At 41.2% G+C, this 18783-nt stretch overlaps 1 protein-coding gene across 13 annotated transcripts in view; it reads left to right on the forward strand.

Annotated features, from left to right (window-relative positions):
* Window positions 1-18783, forward strand: part of LOC134337823 (eukaryotic translation initiation factor 4 gamma 3-like) — a 306969-nt gene that overhangs the window by 40257 nt on the left and 247929 nt on the right. For 10 of the 13 annotated variants that reach the window (XM_063033097.1, XM_063033102.1, XM_063033098.1 and 7 more), the window contains one exon: window positions 12189-12270. The exons of the other annotated variants lie outside the window; for them this stretch is intronic. In XM_063033097.1, coding sequence (XP_062889167.1) covers window positions 12189-12270 — 82 coding nt within the window. The remainder of the gene's footprint in view (window positions 1-12188; window positions 12271-18783) is intronic. 13 annotated transcript variants of the gene reach the window in all.

Genomic DNA, 18783 nt, shown 5'->3' on the forward strand with positions numbered 1-18783 from the left:
CATACCAAGAGCAATAACAGGCATACCTAAAGGTGTGAAGTGGATATAGGCATGCTGAGAAGCAAATCAGCATACAGTTGACCTGAGTGATCTTGGCCAAACCTCTAGATCAGGGGTCCCCAACCTTTTTTGCACCCCGGACCAGTTTAATATTGACAATATTCTTGCGGACCGGCCAACCGGTGGGGGGGGGGGGCGGGGGAGGAGGGGAGGGTTGCCAACGGAGAAGGGTAGTAGTCACCTCTGATCTGGGCCGACATTTACGTGCCGGGCGGCACCCAATTAATTAGCATGTTTATTAAAGATGTGCTGTGTGCCTCCTGGCTACTGCTGCATTCTCCACGAATCGGTATCTGTCTGTGGCCTGGGGGTTGGGGTGGTGGGACACTGGGGTGTCATCTCATCGTCGATCAGGACAGGCAGCTCATCTTCTATGACTGCCTGCCTCGATGTCGAAGGTCAAGGTTCATCGTCTGCTGTGGCTGATGTGGAAGGCTTGCTTGACTGCTTAGCCTCACGCATTTTTCTATTGTAAGCACTCAAACCATCTTGCAAATATGCCCTAAACCAGCGTACCCTTTCAAAATTAAAGTTGCACTTTATTATTGCAGCGAAAATCTCATGCAGGTGCTTTACGTTCAGTTCCTGGACGACTTCACCTTCGGTCCGTTTGCTACTGCATTCGGTTTCGATTGTTATCCTTTCCTTTTCCAAGTGCATCAGCTCTTTGTCTATCAATTCTTGGTCATGGGATGCCAAAATCTCTCCAACATCATCTTCATCAACTTCCACAAGCCAAACTCACTTTGTCCTTGCTTTGTTCACCACGATCGAAACGCTTAATTATGTCTAGTTTTATGCTAAGTGTAACACCCTTACGAGCTCTTTTAGGCTTTTCCAATACCTTAGAACTCATCTTGCAAACGGCTGCTCACAGGCACATGTTTAAGCAATACCGGTGAGAATGCCATTCGGAATCCGGGGGAGAGCGGCTGCTCGGGCCTTTTATCGTGCGCTGATTTTTTTCCCGCACGCTGCCTTTTTTCGTAACAGTGAAAACACCTTCTGTTAGCGAAAACAGGGAACTAAAGTAGGTCTTTCGTAACAGTGAGGTTTCGTAAAGCAAATGTTTGAAAAGCGGGTGACACCTGTATGTTCGTGTGATTTTAGGTTTTATGTAACACAGCGCATGAATATAGTGATACGTCAGTTATAAGTCACTTGTAAGTCAATAGCATCATAACATTTTAAGTAATGTTTGGATATTAAACACACAGCACATATTTTCCTGGTATGAACATATAAAATCATTGCAACACACCAATATCGCTGAATCAGTGGGAGCCCTAGGCTTGTTTTCCTGCAACCAGACGGTCCCATTGAGGGGTGATAGGAGACAGAGATACTCGAAGGGAGTTCCTTCTGTCCTGTCTATTCCGCAATTTAGTTTTCGTTGCATTCATTGCAGAAAAGCCAGCTTCAGATATGTTGGAAATGGAAGCAATGTTTTGAGTGTTTTTGTGGCTATCTCAGGATATTTAGCCTTGACTTTGATCCAGAATGCCAGCAGAGATGTTATGTCAAACATACTTTTCAGCCTGCCGTCAGTTGCAAGCTCGAGGACTTGATCTTCTTCCCGTGCTGACACGGATGACGCGTGCGTTCAAGTTCAACAGTGCGTGACAGGGAAAGAGGAATGGTGTAGCTGACTCATATCGCCAAAACATATTGTTTCCTCGCGGCCTGGTAACACGTGCTTTGTGGCCCGGTACCGGTCTGCGGCCCGGTGGTTGGGGACCACTGCTCTAGATATGTTGAATGCAGTTATGAATGGTTGTAATCAAATAAGCAGTTTATGAGTGATGAAGGTGAGGCTATATAAATGCTATTCTGACACATGCATCTGCTCACAATGTGTAGAATTATTTTAATGTCTTATCTCCAAAATTCAGGACAAGTCCAATCTAGCCAACTACAGCTTTTTTAGCTTACTTGTTCAGCAAAGTGTAGGAGGATACAGCAAGTCTGAAGTGTGTAGACCCAATACCAGTGGGCATGAAATTGACAGATGAAGCATAATGTGAGAAAACCTGAAGTTTTGTAATATCATAGTAGAATATAAGCATGGTCAATAATTCGAGCCAGAGCTTTTGGGAATGTAAATGTGGAATGCATGCAGAGTATGGTAGCAATTTGGAACTTTCCTGCTACAATTAAATAATGTTCAGACACTTGATAATTTTAAATCAGACTATTTTTGAAATGACGAGATATTAAAAAAATAGTCTAGAGTTAGGTCACAACCCAGCTGTCATATTGAGGGAAAAGCCATTTCCATTCTTTTGTTTTCATGCTGTGTTCCCATAAGTTTTTGTTCACACTACCACTGTGGCCTCCAATTACCACAACTTTGTGCCGCTGTCTGTATGCCATCTAAGAGATTTACTTATGAATTTATGGATGTTGTAAATTCATTTCAGTTATGACTTGGTGTCATCAGCAAAGCAATTTTATTTTTTGGAATTTTTTTTTCCAATTCAACTTTTCCCATTTTACTTTCATACATTTGGCATCCATCGTTTATACCATTAGAGAAATGAGAGTTTCAGTTTACTGTGTTTATGTATTGCCAGTGTGTACACTAAAATATTTTTAATGTTACTAATTTTTTGCAGTATTTTCCATTTTATAAGATTTTGGCTGCTAACTTACCATTTTAAGATTTAAAATTTTAGTAACTTCTAAAACCTTAATTTTTAGAAGGAGCTGGTGCTGTGAAAAATTGGCAGGTTCTGAAACTGAAGAAAGAGTACTTTAATTGTGAGATTAAGTGGAAGGATCTATAGCTGATCAAGCAGTTGATGGCTTATCCCTCTGAGTCATTGGCGTAGGTACCTGCTCAAGTTTTTTTGAACAAGTTTGTTTCGGCCACCTTTTGAGCACTGACCAGTGGAGAGCTGGGAGAAATGTATTTTGTGAGTGAGATGGGTTCAGTGGCCTGTACATTAGAGCATACTACTCAAAAGCAAGGTCATGATGCTAATGGGTTTGACTTCATTAAGTGCATTTATGTTGCTCCAGAGATCTTTCCATTTAATCTTCAGGATGCAATTCAGCGCTGAGCCCTGAGATATGTTCAGTGCCTTTGAGATGATTTTGTACCCTTCCCTAAATTTGCTTCACTATTTTCATTTCCCTGACTTGTCCTGAATGCTCTTTTGTCTTCATTTTGTTTTGGTCTGTTGAACAATCTGCCATACTGTTGGACCTTACAGGGAAAGGGGTTATTTATTCTTATGAATTAATTGAAAACGGTTTATCCTCCAGTTTTCTACATCAACAAACTGGGCAAGTTGGTAAGATAATATGTTGCTCCTGAGGAATGTTAGTTTTGGAATTTTTCTTTTGATTTGACATGATGCACAATGTTTTGTAGATTGGCTTGGAAAATTCCACTTCAATATATTTTATATTTTGAAAATGAGACAGTAAAATGTGAAAATAGTTGTGGGAGCTGAGTACTTTTTCAAGGCACTGTATGTACTTAATAAAAATTATTACATCCCATTAATAATGTGCACAGGGTAACAAAAACGGCACAGCAGCATCGGGAGAATACCTGAATCAGCTGTTGAAAAATTACAAACAATGACAGGCTTTCAGTCTCCAACTACGATGCCATGTTTTCAGTAAAAAGTCACAGTGCATTGTATTTGTATCTTACATAAATCCTGCAATCAGCATTGTGGACTTTTGCTGCTGTTAGATTTTCATCAACAACCTTGGCAAACTTAATGAATTTCTCTGCTGCTTTGTGATCACTCCTGACTGCACAGCAAAACTGATAGTGCATAGTAGGATCATGATATGATTTCCCTTTCCTGAAGAAAGATCTAGATAGAGTGGACATGGAGAGGACTTCTTGAGTAGCGGGAGGGTCTTGAGAAAAAGGGTACAGCATCTGAATAAAAGGTCTTTCCTGTTAGAAGCAATGTGGAATTTCTTTAGAGATCTTTACAGCTTTAGGTTTATCACATGTACATTGAAACATGCAATGAAATGTGTAATTAGGATTAACTTCAAACACGCCAAGGATGTGCTGGGGGCAGCCCACAAGCGTCACCACATATTCCAATGCCAGCATAATGTAGCCATCATGCAATAAAATAAGGTGGTGAATCTGTGGAATTCATTGCCTTGTAACACTGTGAAGGTTAAGTCACTGGGCAAATTTATTGTGGAGGTTGATGGATTCTTAATTAGTAAGTGTGTTGAAGGTTATGAGTAGAAAGCAGGAGAATGGGGTTGAGAGAAGAAAAATAAGTTAGCCATGTCTGAATGGGGAAGTAGATCTGATTGGTCAAATAGCTAATTCTTCTGTATCTTATCATATGATCATCTCTGTTGACCTCCCTTCATTGTACTTTGGTTACATCACTGCTGGCAAAAGATCTTGAGTACAGTTGAAGTGTTAGTGTGATAACCCTGAATCAAATAACCCTGTAGAAAAGAGAATGTTTCAAACAATTTCAGCAATTTATTATTGTGTTGTTCAACAGTGATATAACTTGCTCCTTTGGATTCTTCTTGTACATTGTTAAGGTGGTTTAAATCCAGGAATGCGCAGTTTACAGCCTGTAGGCCGCAGTGAACTGGTTGACTCCTTGACCAGCTTCTCAAAGGATGATAAAAACAAAGTGCCTTGATTCAAAACTGTGATTTCAAGTTATCCAAGAGGTAGTAGGGATAGTAGAGAATTGTGGCAATAGCTAGCTGGAGGGACTTTCTCTTCAGAAATTTGAAGGTGGAACAGTTGCTACTGTGCGATCCACACAAAGTCTGTCCCCAGCTTTACTGAGTCTTCACATCGTTACTTTGTTTTTCTATATATCTTGCATCACCTTCATCACTGACAACAAATCACACATTAATTTTGTTACCAAACTTTATATTTGCTGTAGAAACCATGTATCTAGCGAGCACTGTGAGGGTCATGTTTTTTGACTTCTCCAGTGCGTTCAACACCATCCACCCTGCTCTGCTGGGGGAGAAGCTGACAGCGATGCAGGTGGATGCTTCCCTGGTATCATGGATTCTTGATTACCTGACTGGCAGACCACAGTACGTGTGCTTGCAACACTGTGTGTCCGACAGAGTGATCAGCAGCACTGGGGCTTCACAGGGGACTGTCTTGTCTCCCTTTCTCTTCACCATTTACACCTCGGACTTCAACTACTGCACAGAGGCTTGTCATCTTCAGAAGTTTTCTGATGACTCTGCCATAGTTGGATGCATCAGCAAGGGAGATGAGGCTGAGTACAGGGCTATGGTAGGAAACGTTGTCACATGGTGTGAGCAGAATTATCTGCAGCTTAATGTGAAAAGGACTAAGGAGCTGGTGGAAGACCTGAGGAGAGCAAAGGTACCAGTGACCCCTTTTTCCATCCAGGGGGTCAGTGTGGACATGGTGGAGGATTACAAATACCTGGGGATACAAATTGACAATAAACTGGACTGGTCAAAGAACACTGAGGCTGTCTACAAGAAGGGTCAGAGCCGTCTCTATTTCCTGAGGAGACTGAGGTCCTTTAACATCAGCCGGATGATGCTGAGGATGTTCTACGAGTCTGTGGTGGCCAGTGCGATCATGTTTGCTGTTGTGTGCTGGGGCAGCAGGCTGAGGGTAGCTGACACCAACAGAATCAACAAACTCATCCGTAAGGCCAGTGATGTTGTGGGGATGGAACTGGACTATCTCACGGTGGTGTCTGAAAAGAGGATGCTGTCTAAGTTGCATGCCATCTTGGTCAGTGTTTCCCATCCACTACATAATGTACTGGGTGGGCACAGGAGTACATTCAGCCAGAGACTCATTCCACCGAGATGCAGCACAGAGTGTCATAGGAAGTCATTCCTGCCTGTGGCCATCAAACTTTACAATTCCTCCCTCGGAGGGTCAGACACCCTGAGCCAATAGGCTGGTCCTGGACTTATTTCATAATTTACTGGCATAATTTACATATTACTATTTAACTATTTATGGTTCTATTACTATTATTTATGGTGCAACTGTAACGAAAACCAATTTCCCCCGCGATCAATAAAGTATGACTATGACTATCTGTTTACTATCTGCATTGTATTCTGTTATGCATTTATTATGTTTATTATGGTAGTCGCGGTGGTAAAAGTGAAGAGTTATGTATTCATGCTTTGTCAGGGGCAGTTAGAGCTAGAAATTGGTGGGTGTGATATCTTTTTGTTGACTGCTTAACTTTGCCTAATTTCAATTAAGTATGTTTAATATCACTAGTTTTAGTTTCATAGGTTTTATTTCTTCAAGATTGTTGGTTTTGCTAGTTACTAATAAAGGATTGAATGCATTTCTTTGACTTTGAACGTTATCATCATTGGATTGGATCTGAAGGTACGTCATACAGGATAACTCCCTGTGCTTGATCTCTAACAGCGGTGTTGGTTTGTTCAAGTTGCTGCGACACTAGCCATTCATAGAATCAGTCAGTTGTACAGTTGCAAAGGAAAGTTTTTAAGTTGCTTTGTTTTGAAACGTGTTTGGATACTTAGAGCATGATCTGGATGTTTGAGGGCAGTACTTCATTCTATATTATTATGTGTCGGTACAGTCTGGGGAAAGATTGCCTCCACAATTAACTTCATAATATCTTCTTGGTCACTCCCAATGTAAAATGTATTTGGAAATTGATGCTATGTATAGCAATGAGGTGGCTTGACATTTTTGAAGGTTGGAAAGGATTTGGTGTGTCTGACAAGTTTAAAGGCCAGTGGCTTTGGGAGCAGTCTTTTCCTCCTGACCTTACTGCTCTTGTCCATCATCTGAGTGCTCAGCTCCAGGGAGAGGCAAAGCACATCTTTGCAGACAATACTGAAGCTATCACAACTACAGTGAATCAGACATCAAAGTTGCTGGTGAACGCAGCAGGCCAGGCAGCATCTCTAGGAAGAGGTACAGTTGACGTTTCAGGCTGAGGCCCTTTGTCAGGACTAACTGAAGGAAGAGCTAGTAAGAGATTTGAAAGTGGGAGGGGGAGGGGGAGATCCAAAATGATAGGAGAAGACAGGAGGGGGAGGGATGGAGCCAAGAGCTGGACAGGTGATTGGCAAAGGGGATTTGAGAGGATCATGGGACAGGAGGCTCAGGGAGAAGGAAAAGGCGGGGGGGGGAACCCAGAGGATGGGCAAGGGGTATAGTGAGTGGGACAGAGGGAGAAAAAGGAGAGTGAGAGAAAGAATGTGTGTATAAAAATAAATAACGGATGGGGTACGAGGGGGAGGTGGGGCATTAGCGGAAGTTAGAGAAGTCAATGTTCATCAGGTTGGAGGCTACCCAGACGGAATATAAGGTGTTGTTCCTCCAATCTGTGTGTGGCTTCATCTTTACAGTAGAGGAGGCCGTGGATAGGCATGTCAGAATGGGAATGGGGTGTGGAATTAAAATGTGTGGCCACTGGGAGATCCTCCTTTTTCTGGCGGACAGAGCGTAGATGTTCAGCAAAACGGTCTCCCAGTCTGTGTTGGGTCTCGCCAATATATAGAAGGCCACATCGGGAGCACCGGGCGCAGTATATCACCCCAGCTGACTCACAGGTGAAGTGTCGCCTCACCTGGAAGGACTGTCTGGGGCCCCTGAATGGTGGTAAGGGAGGAAGTGTAAGGGTTTCGGCCTGAAACGTCGACTCTACCTCTTCCTAGAGGTGCTGCCTGGCCTGCTGCGTTCACCAGCAACTTTGAAGTGTGTTGCTTGAATTTCCAGCATCTGCAGAATTCCTCTTGTTTATAGTGAATCAGAATCAGGTTTAATATCACTGGCATTTGTTGTGAGACGTTTTGCTACAGCAGTACATTGCAATACATAATAAAAACTAAATTACAATAAGAAATGTATATATAAAATTATAAAAGTGGAAAAAGAGAACAAAATAAAAAATGCATTTAGTGTACATGGGTATATTGCCCATTCTGAAATCTGATAGCGTTGGGGAAGATGCTGGTCCTAAAACTTTAAGTGTGTGTCTTCAGGCTTCTCTGCCTCCTTGATAGTAGCAATGAGAAGAGGGCATGTCCTGCGTAATGGGGCTCCTTAATAATGGATACGGCCTTTTTGAGGCCTTGCCTTTTGAAGATGTCCTTGATGCTGGGAAGGCTAGTGCCCATCATGGGGATGGTTGAGTTTGCAACTTTCTGCAGCTTTTTTTGAACCCTAACCCTGTGCAGTGCACCCCACCCCCACCCCGCCGTATCAGGTGGGGATGCAACCAGTTACACTGCATAGTGAATCTAGAAATCTGAGAGTCTTTGGTGACATACCAAGTCTTCTCAACCATCTAATAAGATATAGTCTCTATTGTCCTTTTTAATTGCATCAATATATTGAAGTATTTAAAGTCCAGGATGGATCTTCAGAGATGTTGATACCCAGGAAACTTAAATCTGCTCAGCCTTTGCACTGCTGATCCCTGATGAAGACTAGCGTGTGTTCCCTTGACTTCCCTTTCCTGAAGTCCACAATCAATTTCTTGGCCTTGCGTTGAGTGTAAGGTTGTCTTTGTAACACCTCTCAACCAGCTGATCTATCTCACTCCTGTATGCCTCCTAGTCATCATCTGAAATTCTGCCAGTGATAGTTGTGTCATTGGCAAATTTATACATGGATGGTGTTTGAGCTGTACCTAGCCACACAGTCATGGGTGTAGACAGAGTCGAGCTGTGAGCTACGCATGTATCTTTGATCAGCAAGGAGATGTCATTTCTGATCTGGTCTCCTGATCCAGTCAGTACAAGAGTCCAGTTGCAGAAGAGGTACAGAGGCCCAGGTTTTGGAGCTTGTTGATTAGCACTGAGCGTATGATAGTGTTGAATGCTGAGCTGTAATCAATAAACAGCTGCTTGACTTAGGTATTGCTATTGTTCGGATGATCCAAGGCTGAGTGGAGAGCCAGTGACATTGCATCTGGTGTAGAGTTATTGTAATAAACAAATTGCAGCGGGTCCAGGCCCTTGCAGGAGTTCATTCTGGCCATGACCAACCTCTCAAAGCACTTCATCACAGTAGATGTGAATACAACTGGGTGATAGCCTTTGAGGCAGCTCTCCCTAATCTTCTTGTGTACTGGTAAGATTGTTGCCCTTTTGAAGCAGGTGGGAGTCACTCACTGCTGCAATGAGAGATTGAAGATGTCTTTGAACACTTCTGCCATTTGGTTGGTACAAGTTTTCAGAGCCCTACCAAGTACACCATCAGGACATGGTGCCTTTCAAAGGTACACCCTCATGAAAGATGTTCTGACGTCAGCTCCAAGACAGATTACAGGTTCACCAGATGCTGCAGGGATTTTGACACTTTCCCAGTAATGGTTCTCCTGGAACTCGGTGATATTCTTTGCTTCAGCACTGCAGGTCACCATGGAAATCTATATAATTTCTAAAGTTATTGTTACTTTGAAAAGTTTCTGAGAATACAAAAGGAAGTCATAAAGCTTGATTGCCTTTTGGCCATTGCATTCAGTTGTCAGCAGACCCCTTTTTTTTGTTAGTGGGTCTCAACTAATCAAATCAACACAATTGGTTTACAAATGAAAATCCTTAAGCAATTATTTTCACACATCTCATTTATCCTAATCATTTAGGAGGAGGCCATTCATCCCATTGAGCTAGTGCTGTCCTGGAGCAATTCTATTATTCGCATTCCTCCAATTTCCCGTTCTCTTTCTAAAGTCCATCCAGCTCTACCTTGGTTTTCATACCACTTGGCTATACTAGGGGAAAATTACAATTGTTGATAAACCTCTAGGCACACCTTTGAGATGTGGAAGAAAACAATGTCTGGAAAGTCATTGGTCGCAGGCAGAATGCACAAACTGTACACTGACAACACTGGAGGTCATGATCAAACCCATCTCACTAGTGCTGTGAGGTATTGGTACAAATAGGGATGTCAAAAATAAAACTTATTTCTAAACAGTCTCCCAGATCCCCTGAAGTGGGTGAATCTGTAATGTATTAATTTTATAAATCAATGAATATTTTTAAAATCAGTTACAGATTCCTGGTTCACTCAGCAATACAGACTTGTTAATAATCTCACCAAGATTGGAGCTGTTAAATGATTTAAGGAAATTTAAGGAAATACTTGAGCTTCAGTCCTAAGTCCTACATCTTAAATAAGCATACCATTATTGCTGGCACAAACCTTATCAAAAACTTGATTTAGTTCTTTTCAAAATGTTTTTAAAAATATCTTCAGAGGCAAAAACGAAAGCATCAATTATTTGGCCCTGAAATTATTTGGATTGTAAATCTGGCTTGGCCTGCAAATGCATTGTATGCACTAGTTAACAGGAGGAAATCTGCAGATGCTAGAATTTCAAGCAACACACGTAACAGTTGCTGCTGCGTTCACCAGCAACTTTTGTGTGTGTTGTATGCACTAGTTAACAAGTTTTCATTGAAAGTGATACAATCTTCAGGTGCAGATTTACTTATTGATCACATATACATCAAAACATACAATGAAATGTGTCATTTGCATTAACAGCCAACTCAACCGAAGAATGTGCTGGGGAGCCCCAAGTGTCACCACACATTCTGGCACCAGCATAACATGTTGACCACGCTGAGCAGATCAATGCAAGCAACTACAGCAGCTGCAACACCAAACAAGCCGCTTTCCTCCTCCCTACTCCCACACATAGCCAGTACACTTCAAACTCGCAGGCCTTCGCTGGGATTTTGCCAACCTCTGGGTTTTGGTCCAGGACTCACTGACCTGGATTGGAACTTTCCTCCAATGTACAGTTGAAATGAGCAGGAAATCAATGCAGTTCTGCCTATGTGGACCAGTGTTGTGAGTGTGTACTCATGGGGCACCACTGGATGATTTTTTTTTACCCCTTTTCAGCTCTGTCTTTTAAAAAAAAGTGCTGTTTTTATTTCACCTCAAGCTCCATAATTTTGGAATGATATCAGCTGAACTTTTTTTCATCTGCACATGCCACATGTAAAGGAAAGTAGGTGAGTATGTTAAAAGGTAAATAAGTAAAACCAAAGATTTGCCCTTGGACATTTTAAAATCTTAAGGTACTCCTGCACAGGAGTACAATCATTCAAAGATGATGCTGATCTAATGGTGTCATTAAATGACAGCCCTAAAATGTTTGTTTTGTAGTAGGTATTAAAGGAGAACATAGAGGCTGGTAGGTTTGTGATGTATATCTAAGGGACATGTCCTGTACTGTTGATAACATCACGACTAATCGTTGACTGGGGATTACATAGCGCACGAGGCTAGAGTTGGAGAAGGATTGCAGCGTTTTTTAAAATAAAAGAGAACGGGAGGTGTGATGTCATGAAGAGGCTTCGTGTACAATTCAGAATTTTTAGTTGGAGATGTTAACCTACTTTGACTTAACTGTTATGTTCTTAAGTGACTTGTGTATGGACAGTAGGAATTTTGAGTTGAAGATTATACAAACGTTTGTAGTTGATGCAAATGAGAGACCTGCAAATATTGGGATGGCAGAAATTTATGGATAAGGTTTAGAGCAGACGTTTGAAAAGTTTTTACTTTGTGATGTTATTATTTTGGAATAGCTTAGTATTACAGTACCTATTTAACTATATAGTTTTAAATGTAATTTGAATTATAGGTTGTGGGTTCCTCACTTATCTATGAATAGTTGTGCAGTGATATATCTTTCTAAACATTTAGACAAGTATGGAAGTGGAGTTACTAAAACAAAATGATTGGATATTTGTAATTTGAATGATGTATCAGTATTTGTGGATCTTCATTCTTCAACTTAATAGATGTATTTCTTGGTAAACATACATATTTGTATTTGGGGCATATTTTCAATACAGGATGATGAGTATGTGTACCTACTGGAAAGTTTGCCATGGTTTTATTCTGACTTTTGCCACTAATACAGGAAAATGACTGTGTTCAGTGGAACAGTGATCAGGTTACCAGTGTGAGTGTAGTATGTACACAAAGTTAAATGTTAAGCTTTGATAATCATAGAGACTTGGTTTACAAGCGTCAGGCAGCGTGACCAATTTAGCAAAGTCATTGCTACTGGAATGAGCAGACATAGAACTGAAAGTGATCTCCTTGAACATACAATTTTCCTTAACGCCCCATTTTACTACAGAATTGCCAGAGGACCTGTGCAGCAGACAATTGAAGAACGTATCTACTCTCCTCAAGCAGCAGTAGCCACGGTCCAGTATACAGTGAGTATGTTTTATTCAGGATTTTGAGTTTGTGAAAGCGTGTCCTGATAACCCAAAGGGCAAAATGACAGTTTTCAAGAAAGCTACACCATGCAGGGTCTGTTGATGGTGAAAATGTAAATTTGTATGATTAAATGATAATGCAGTGCGTAATGTACACATCACTTCCTGTTTGACTTTCATCTGTTTTTGAATTGTATTGAACCAGTATTTAAATACTGTATTGCTTCAGTGTAATTTTGTGTGTGGAATTTTGTATTTTTGTGTATGCAACTCCTATATTTGCAGTGTATTGAATGTTCTTTAGAAGAGATGGCATACGGTAAAGTTCAGATGAGAAATTGTGAAATAGGTATACTCTGTAGATTATAAGGCACGTATAACGTTGTTTTGGTTTTTTGAGATTTTTCCTGCTCAGTTAGTTGTGAAATGAGGTTTTTGCTACTTGTGTCATATTTCCCCACCTTCTACAAAGCTGATGACTGATAAAAATAAGCTTGAGTGTAAATCAGGATTCTTACTGCAGCAGAATTTTACATGATATTGTAAACAACACTAATATTGAGAATGTCAAGTATTTTCCCGGCTTTGTCTCTCTGGCCTTTTTATTCCTTATCATTTTCAGAAATTTGCACTTAACAGGGAAGGTAATATCAAGGAACAATTCATTCAAATGCAAGCCCATGCAACCTATTTGAGTAGTGTTAGACTTTCCTTCCAATCTGGAGAAAAAGCTGTTTACTACTGTTCTCATCTTTGTGGCCTTTATTCAGACTGAATCCTTTCTCTTATTATGTTTATAAGCACATAGGCTTTAGTTTTGAAAATGTATTATATATGTAAATATGTGTAAATAAATATCCTATCATCTGTACTGCAGTCAACAATCTCTTCTGCTCAGTTATCAAAGATCTTGGTGACTTTTATTAATAGCTCATAAGTGCATTGAGACCAGCAAAAACATGGATAAAATTCTCACTATAGTAGCTTTCTTTGTTCCATTAACATTCTTGGCCTTTTCATTTTCTTTTTTTAAAATGCAAAACTCCCTACTTGCTCCACTTATTTGTTTTGTTAATTCAGTCAGATCCTTTTACAATTCAACAAAATTAACTGATTCCTTCCTGGTTTAAATATTTTTACATATTTTACCATAATCTTAAATATTGTTAAACAAAAGCAGGGTCCACTTGTCCCAACTTTCTTTTCCAGCACTAAATTAAGGACTGTTCCCTTCCTCTTTGGATTGGAAATACAGCAATCAAGAAAATTTATTGCGTACACTTCACGTATTCCACTTTTCTTTTCCCTTTCTGCCGTTACCATCTCTGTATTGGGAAAATTTAAGCCTTGCATTATCACACTTTGATCCCTGCATCTTTCTCCAAATATTTCACCATTCCTTATCCCTTATAGGGGATGCAACAGCATGATGTTCAGGCACTGTAACTAAGTTCTGTTTTGCTGCTCTACGTCATTGTCACTTTCCAATTCTACATGTTTACCAGCATTTCTACCCTCCTGCATCTACTTTTATTTCCCTTCTATGATTTTAAGCACCTTGGGGTCAGAGAGAACTACAACACAGAAACAGGCCCTTTGACCCATCAAGCCCATGCTGAACTGTTATTTTTCCTTTTCCCTTCAATGCACACCTGGACCATAGCCTTCCATACCCCTCCCATTCATGTACTTACCCCAATTTCTCATGAGTGCTGAAATTGAAGCCACGTCCACCACTTCCATTGGAAGCTTGTTCCACACTCGAAGCACCCATTGAGCTAAGAAGTTCCACCATCAGGTTCTCCTTAAATATTTCACCATTCACCCTTAACCATAAGACATAGGAGTAGACTTTGGCTGTTTGGCCAATTAATTCTGCTCCACAATTCTATCATGGCTGATTTATTATCCCTCTCAACCTCATTCTCTTGCTTTCTCTCCAAAATATTTGATGCCCCAACTAATCAAGAACTCGTCAACTTCCGCTTTAAATATACTTACTGATTTGGCCTCCACATCTGTCTGTTGCAAAGAATTTTACAGGTTCACCACCCCCTGGCTAAAGAAATTCCTTCTAAGTGGATGTCCCTCTGTTCTGAGGTTGTGCCCTTTGATCCCAGACTCACCTGCAATAGGAAACATCCTGTCCACACCCACTCTATCTAGGCAACCGGTTCCCAGCCTGGGATCCACAGACCCCTTGGTTAATGATAGGGGTCCATGGCATAATAAAATTTGGGAACCCCTGATCCCTTTACTATCTCTCCAGCATCATTTTGCAATGTTCCAATATCCACTCTCGCCACTCTTTTGCTCTTTATATATCTGAAAAAAAATCCAGCGGTTTGCTTTCAAGTAACCTCTACACTGATACATCTAACTTTATCTTTTCCCTCTCAAACTGTAGGGTGGATTTTGTCATACTATGTTTACTGTCTCCTTAGGTTTCCTTTACTTTAGCTCCCTAATCAAATCTGGTTCATTACACAACACCCAATCCAGAATTGCCTTTCTCCTAGTGGGCTCAACCACAAGCAGCTCCAAAAAGCCATCTTGTAGGCATTCTACAAATTCCCTCTCTTTGGATCCAGCTCCAACCTGATTTTCCTAATCCACCTGTATATTGAAATCCCCATGACCATCGTAATATTGCCCTTTTTACATGTCTTTTTTTTTACCAGTTGTAGTTTATACATTCTTGCTACTGTTCGTAGGCCTGTACTTAATTCCCATAGGGATTGTTTTACCTTTCCAGTTTCTTAACTCTACCCGTAAGGATTATATATCTTCCAGTCCTTTCTAAGGATTTGATTTCTTTTTTTGTTACCAACAGAGCCATCCTACCTCTGCTTACTTGCCTGTCTTTTCAGCACAATGTTATCCTTGGATGTTAAGCTCCCGACTATGGTCTTCTTTCAGTCACAACTCAGTGATGCCCACAATGTCATTCCTACCAATCTCTAACTATGCTGAAAGATAATCTAGCCTATTCCATATACTGAGTACATTCAAATGTTCATCTTAAGTCCTGTATTCATCACCCTTCTTCGATTTTGCTCCCATATCTCACTTCAACTCATTCCACTGACTACAAGTTTCCCCTATCATCCTTCCTCATAGTCTCATTACACACTGCATCCTCTTGTACACCAACTGCCCCATCTTCAGCCCATATCACTCTGGTTCCAATCTCCCTTTACCAAATTAATTTAAATCCTCCTAAATGCAAACCAACTCACAAGGATATTGGTCCCCCTCGGGATCAGGTGTAACCTATCCTTTTTATACAGGTCATATCTTCCCAGAAGAGATCTCAATGATCCAGAAGTTTGAAATCCTGTTCCCTGCACTAGATCCACAGCCACTTATTCATCTGTACTATCATCCTGTTTCTACCCTGACGTAGCACTGGGAATAACCCATTGATTACTACCTTACAGGTGCTGGTCTTCGGCTTCTTCCTTAACTCCCTGTATACACTGCACAGGACTTCTTCCCCTTTTCTCCTGATGTCATTGGTGCCAAAGTGCACCACGACCTCTGGCTGCTCACTGTCTCTCTTGAGAATATTCTGCAGCTGCTCTGAGTTATCCTTGCACCTAGCACCTGGTGGCAACACGCCATTCTGGCACTTTTTTCACAGCCACAGAATCTCCTGTCCATGCCCCTAACTATCTTTATTGCTCTAACTGACACTCCCTACTAAGCCTCAGAGTTGTCCACAGTGCCATTGGCTTGACTGCAGCTGCTGTGCTCTGATAGATTGTTTTTTCCCTCCACCTCCCCACCCCTCCACCCGGCTGTATCCAAAGAGTCATACTTATTGCTGAGGTGAATGGCCACAGGGAGCCCTACACTAACTGCTTACTCCCCATACTTTTGGTGGCCACCCATCTACTACCTAAAGCTTGCACTCAGGACTACCTCAGCCTCCCGGATGCTCCTGAATACATCCAGGTCCGGCTTCAATTCCTTGTCAGTTAGGAGCTAAAATTGGGTGCATTTTTTACAGATATAGTCATCAGGTAGAACACTAAGTACCCTGCAAATCCCATATCTTACAGGAGGAGCACTGCACTGCCTTGTCTAATGTCCTGCCTACACTTGTTGTACCTTTGGCTCTAACTTCTTAAGCTAAAATTCTACAATCAACTAAATGACTCCAAAAGACTCAGCACCTTTAACCTGTGCCTCTTCTTGCTGAAGCCTGTTTAGCCAAAGCCTGACTACTCTAACACTGGCTGCTCCAACAATATCCACACTGATTACACCGCCTTTTTTTTTTGGCTCAAGTAAGACTTGCTTCTGACAAGACTTAATGTTTTCAAATGACTTGCGCCCTGCAGTATGTCCATGAGACCATAAGATATAGGAGCAGAATTAAGCCATTTGGCCCATTGAGTCTGCACAGTCAATCATTTTGGCTGCTCCATTTCTCCCTCTGCCCCAATCTCCTGTCTCTTCAGCATATCCCTTCATGCCTTGTCTTAACAAGAATCTTTCAACCTCTGCCTTAAATATACCCCCAGTGACTTGGCCTCCAGCTGTTTCTGGCAACAGATTCTACAGATTCATCACTATCTGGCTAAAGAAATTCCTCCTCATCTCTATTCTAAGTGGTCATCCCTATATTCTGAGGCTGTGTCTTCTGGTCTTAGACTCCCCAACCATAGGAAATATCCTCTTCACATTCACTGTGTCGAGGCCTTTCAGCAAATGATAGGTTCCAATGAGATTCCCCTCCCCCATTATGCTGAATCCCATGAGTACCGTCCCAAAGCCATCAAATGCTTCTCAATCCTGGAATCATTTTTGTGAACCTCCTTTGAACCCTCTAAGATGTCAGCACGTCACTTCTTAGATAAGGGGCCCAAAACTGCTCTCGATACTCCAAGTGAGACCTCACCAGTGCCTTATAAAACCTCAACATTGCATCCTTGCTTTTATATTCAAGTCCTCTTGAAATGAATGCTAACATCACATTTGCTTTTCTCACCACCGACTCAACTGCAAATTAACCTTTAGGGAATCCTGCATGAGAACTCCCAAGTCCCTTTGCATTTCAGATTCTTGAATTTTCTCTCTATTTAGAAAATAGTCTACGCTTTTTATTTCTTCTACCACAAGTGCATGACCATACACTTCCTGACACTATGCTCTTTCTCCTAATCTAAGTCCTTCTGTAGCTTCTCTGCTTCCTCAGCACTGCCTTCCCCTCCACCTTTTTCTATTGTCCACACAGTTTGCTACAAATTCCGTCATCCAAATCATTAACGTATAACGTAAAAGAAAGAGGTCCCAACAGAGACCTCTGTGGAACATCACTAGCCATCAGCAGTTAACCTTAAAAGGCTCCATTTATTTCCACTCCTTGCCTCCTGCCAGTCAGCCAATGATCTATCTTCCCTGTAATAACATGGGCTCTTAGCTTGTTAAGCAGCTTCACGTGGCACCTTGTCAAAGGCCTTCTGAAAATCCAAGTACACAACATCCACAGATTCTCCTTTGTCTATCCTGCTTGTAACTTCTTCAAAGAATTCCAACAGATTTGTCAAGTATGATTTTTCCCTTAAGGAAACCATGCTGACTTCGGCCTATTTCATCATGTGCCTCCAAGTACCCCAATTCTACATCCTTAACAATCTTTTCCAACATTTTCCCAACCACTGAGGTAAGACTAACTGGCATATAATTTCCTTTCTGCCTCTCTCCTTTCTTGAAGAGTAGAATGACGTTGCAATTTTCCAGTTTTCTGGAACCATGCCAGAATCCATTGATTCTTGAAAGATCATTACTAATGCCTCCACAATCTCTTCAGCCATCTCTTTCAGAATCGTGGGGTGTACACTATCTGGTCCAGGTGACTTATCTACCTTCAGACTTTTCAGGTTCCCAAGAACCTTCTCCCGAGTAAAGGCAACTCACTTTTGTCCCCTGACACTCTCAAACGTCCAGCATATTGCTAGTGTCTTCCCCAGTGAATACTGATGCAAAATACTTATTCAGTTTGTCTGCTATTTTCTTGTCCCCGATTACTCCTGCTCCAGCATCATTTTCCAACGGTCCAATACCTATTCCTGCTTCTCTTTTACGCTTTATATAACTAAAGAAACTTTTGGTATCCTCTTTAATATTATTGGTTAGGTTAGCTTACTTTCGTATTCCATCTTTTCATCCTTTATAACTTTTTTAGTAGCCTCTTGTTGGTTTTTAAAAGCTTCCCAATGCTCTAACTTCCACTCATTTTTGCTGTATTATGTGCCCTCTCTTTGGTTTTTATGTTGGCTTTGACTTCTCTTATCAGCCACAGTTGCGTCATCCTGTCTTTAGACTACTACTACTTTAGGATATATCTATCCTGAGTCTTCCGAAATGTGCCCATAAACTCCAACTGTTGTTGCTGTGCCGTCATCCCTGCTAGTGTTCCCTTCCAATCATTTTTGACCAGCTCCTCTCATCTCTTGCTTCTGTAATTCTCTTTGCTGCACTGTAATACTTAAACATCTGTAT

The sequence above is a fragment of the Mobula hypostoma genome, chromosome 25 (assembly GCF_963921235.1).
Source record: "Mobula hypostoma chromosome 25, sMobHyp1.1, whole genome shotgun sequence".
NCBI lineage: Eukaryota > Metazoa > Chordata > Chondrichthyes > Myliobatiformes > Myliobatidae > Mobula > Mobula hypostoma.